The 2,890-nt window shown below is 35.8% G+C and overlaps 1 protein-coding gene across 1 annotated transcript; it reads right to left on the bottom strand.

Annotated features, from left to right (window-relative positions):
* Window positions 1–908: 908 nt before the first annotated feature.
* LOC140957539 (protein SULFUR DEFICIENCY-INDUCED 1-like) lies at window positions 909–2,808 on the bottom strand. The gene is made up of 4 exons (XM_073414852.1): window positions 2,527–2,808; window positions 1,867–2,079; window positions 1,527–1,682; window positions 909–1,440 (listed from the first exon to the last, which is right to left on the bottom strand). The coding sequence occupies exons 1-4, from the start codon at window positions 2,641–2,643 to the stop codon at window positions 1,048–1,050; spliced, it is 879 nt and encodes a 292-aa protein (XP_073270953.1). The 5' UTR covers window positions 2,644–2,808; the 3' UTR covers window positions 909–1,047.
* Between the last annotated feature and the right edge of the window lie 82 nt (window positions 2,809–2,890).

Here is a 2,890-nt window from a genome sequence, read left to right as displayed (position 1 = left end):
CGAGTTTCTTCTGCTTGGTTTTTAAACAAACTCGATTTATTTCATCTGTGTTAATATTCTTAGAACACGAGCTATTGCAGCTCATTGGAGAATATAGTGTTCGAAATGCCTTCGAAGGTACTAGCACACTCGATCCTTCACTACCCATCTGCGTGTCTGGACATCTCTATGTCCTTACCAAGAAACACGGTACACAACATCACAGCTATTATTCTCGAGCTCAAGCGACCTTTATCCATGTTTTAAGCGGCTGAATCGACTAAGAACGAATTTAGATTATACAGTGTTTACAAATAAGTTTCAACATCGAATTACGATTCATTTGTATTATAGTATAATCAAGGTTTTTATCTATGTTGATCACATGGGTATACAGATAAAGAAATAACAAACCATGAAATAATGAATTATGTTAAAATAAAGATTGTTTATTACAATCGAGTAAAAAAATTTCCTAGCCAACAGTTGACTTACAGGACATCTACTCTAACAGCTTCCTGGTCCTAAGTTCAAAAGGTTCAAACACTGTCTGAAGTTGTTACATCTGGTTGCAGGGAAATTGTAGCCAATTCGGTGGCTTAGATTTGCAAGTGTCTTGGGCAGTCAGAGTAGTTTGGATAGATACAATGTAGATACAATTAGTAGTTAAAACAAATTGTCTTGTTTAAATAGGCATGAATCGAGAATAGCATAACGTTTTGTATACACAGATATATACATTCTGCTCTCTGAATAATAATTCTGTCAAGTTTTCTCCTTTGAATTCTTTTGTATTGTTGCTGTGATTTTTCAATCTTTCAGTCTTGTGTTCTTAAACATCACAGTAGGAATCGCTATTCGACTATCAGAAGTCCTATGGAATAAGCATTTCTCCAAATTTAAGTCCCCAAACTCAATACAATATACACACACACCTTAACTTCATTTGGACCTCTATTATTCAACATAATCTACATTATATTCAATGATTCTTTAATCTCCCAACCTCTATCTATCCACTTACAAAGTACACAAATTTTTCAACGAAATCAACAACATAGATGGATCTCAAAACTGAGAAATCTCTTCAAAAATGGGCAGCCTCCTTGATCTAGTTGGCGCCCATTCGTTCATCATTCGTTCGAGGGCCTCGACGAAATCGTCTTCGAAATTCAATTCAGGTGAACTTGTCAATGAAGGAAGAGAAGGCTGCATCGATTCCAGTTCATGCAGTAATTCTACGGCTCTATTTCTTGATTTGAAATCATCGGATCCTGGAAGTCTGTACTGCAACACCTCTTGAAGGAATAAGTAGGCTTCTTCATATCGGGCCTGTTTGATGAGGCAATAGCCTAGGTTTAAGGCCTTGTTGGTGTCCGGGTCTATCATTTGGGCCTTGCGGTACACAACTTCCGCTGCCATGTAATTGGGCTTTTTCATGTAGGCCCATCCTAGATTTCCCTGTCACAATTACATATCAATAATAAATATATTAATTTTTTATTTTAAAAAAAAAAGATTAGCATATATATGTGTATATATTTTACCAGCAGTCTTGATGTTTCCTGTCTGATAGAAACCTGAATCTTCTTGCCATGAGAACGAGCACTTTTTGTGGGCTTCCCATTGAAAGCCTCACCTAAGTATATTGATTTCAGCTTACGCTTTAGCAACACTATTTGTTCATCATATTTCCCACATTTCTGAAAATGAATACACAAATCATATGCATATATAACCACAAATTATATATATATCCGATCCCCCGGAAAAGAAAGAATCTAGCTAGCTAGTTAAATATCATGACAAGTGTCTTCTAAATCATGAGATGCAAATTTAACAGAAAACAAAGGTTAAGCCATTCATTATATATATATACATGTATACCTTGTACAAGTCGATGAGCACGTTGTCGAGTGATTCTTGGGCATTTTGGGGGCAGAATCCTCGAAAAGATTTGATGGCTTCGATAGCTTGTTCACTTCTGTCGAGTTGTTTCAAAACCACAGCCATGTCTTTGAGCGCACTGCACACTCTATCCCCACAATTTATGGCTTTCCAAAACCACACCACCGCTGCCTCCGGATCTCTGTCAACTAGCTGCATGCATAAACCCACGATTAAATCACGCTAGCTAGCCTTCAACAAAGTGTAAATTATCAGACATGGGACAATTATTCACTTTTCTGGAAGTATCTGCTAGGATTACTTCCAGCCATACACAACTAATAATTTAATATTATATGTATTTAATTTGCATACATATATAAAAATAAAAATAAAAAAAAAAGAAAAGAAAACCATCTTGACACTAAGCAACAGTATTTACTGAGGAGATCGGGTCACAATTAATAACCAACCTGAGCAGTAAAACTAAACAAAAACGAAAACAAAGATGTTTCTTGAAAATAACCAAGTCAGCTGAAAAAATATGTAAAATCACTGAAAGAAACGCTATTATTTAAAGAAATCAAAACCTAGTACTGTTGAGTGTAGATGAATCAACTTGTGGAAATTTATATTTCAGTAAATGGAAACTTAACAGACCTGAGCATGTTTGGCTCGGACATAAGGGCCATCACCAGAAGGAACCTTGTACACAACATGAAACAGATCCTTCTCTAATTTCTCCTGTAAATTGTTCTTCGTGTCACCACTTTCCATTTATTTTTTTCAATTTTTTTTTCTGAGTTCTGAATCTACTGATGCCAAGAATCTGACCGCAGCTAGATGCAGATGGAGATGGAGAAAATTGTTTCGAGTCCTTTCTATATAAATGTACGGCGCGAACCAATTATTACGAAAATAGAAATGAACATGGACACCGGGACGTCTAAGTTCAGTCTATTGAACCTGTTTTAATAATATATATATATACGTCTAAGTTCAGTCTATTGAACCTGTTATTATA

This window comes from Primulina huaijiensis, chromosome 14 (genome assembly GCF_012295235.1).
Source record: "Primulina huaijiensis isolate GDHJ02 chromosome 14, ASM1229523v2, whole genome shotgun sequence".
Taxonomy (NCBI): domain Eukaryota; kingdom Viridiplantae; phylum Streptophyta; class Magnoliopsida; order Lamiales; family Gesneriaceae; genus Primulina; species Primulina huaijiensis.
This window is presented reverse-complemented; position numbering and strand designations above follow the sequence as displayed.

Excerpts from the sequence above, each read along its gene's own strand:
- LOC140957539 (XM_073414852.1), bottom strand. The coding sequence starts at position 2,643 with ATGGAAAGTGGTGACACGAAGAACAATTTACAGGAGAAATTAGAGAAG. Across the intron at positions 1,683-1,866 it reads TGCTCATCGACTTGTACAAG|AAATGTGGGAAATATGATGA; the intron begins GTATACATGTAT and ends ATTCATTTTCAG. Across the intron at positions 1,441-1,526 it reads AGGAAACATCAAGACTGCTG|GGAAATCTAGGATGGGCCTA; the intron begins GTAAAATATATA and ends TAATTGTGACAG.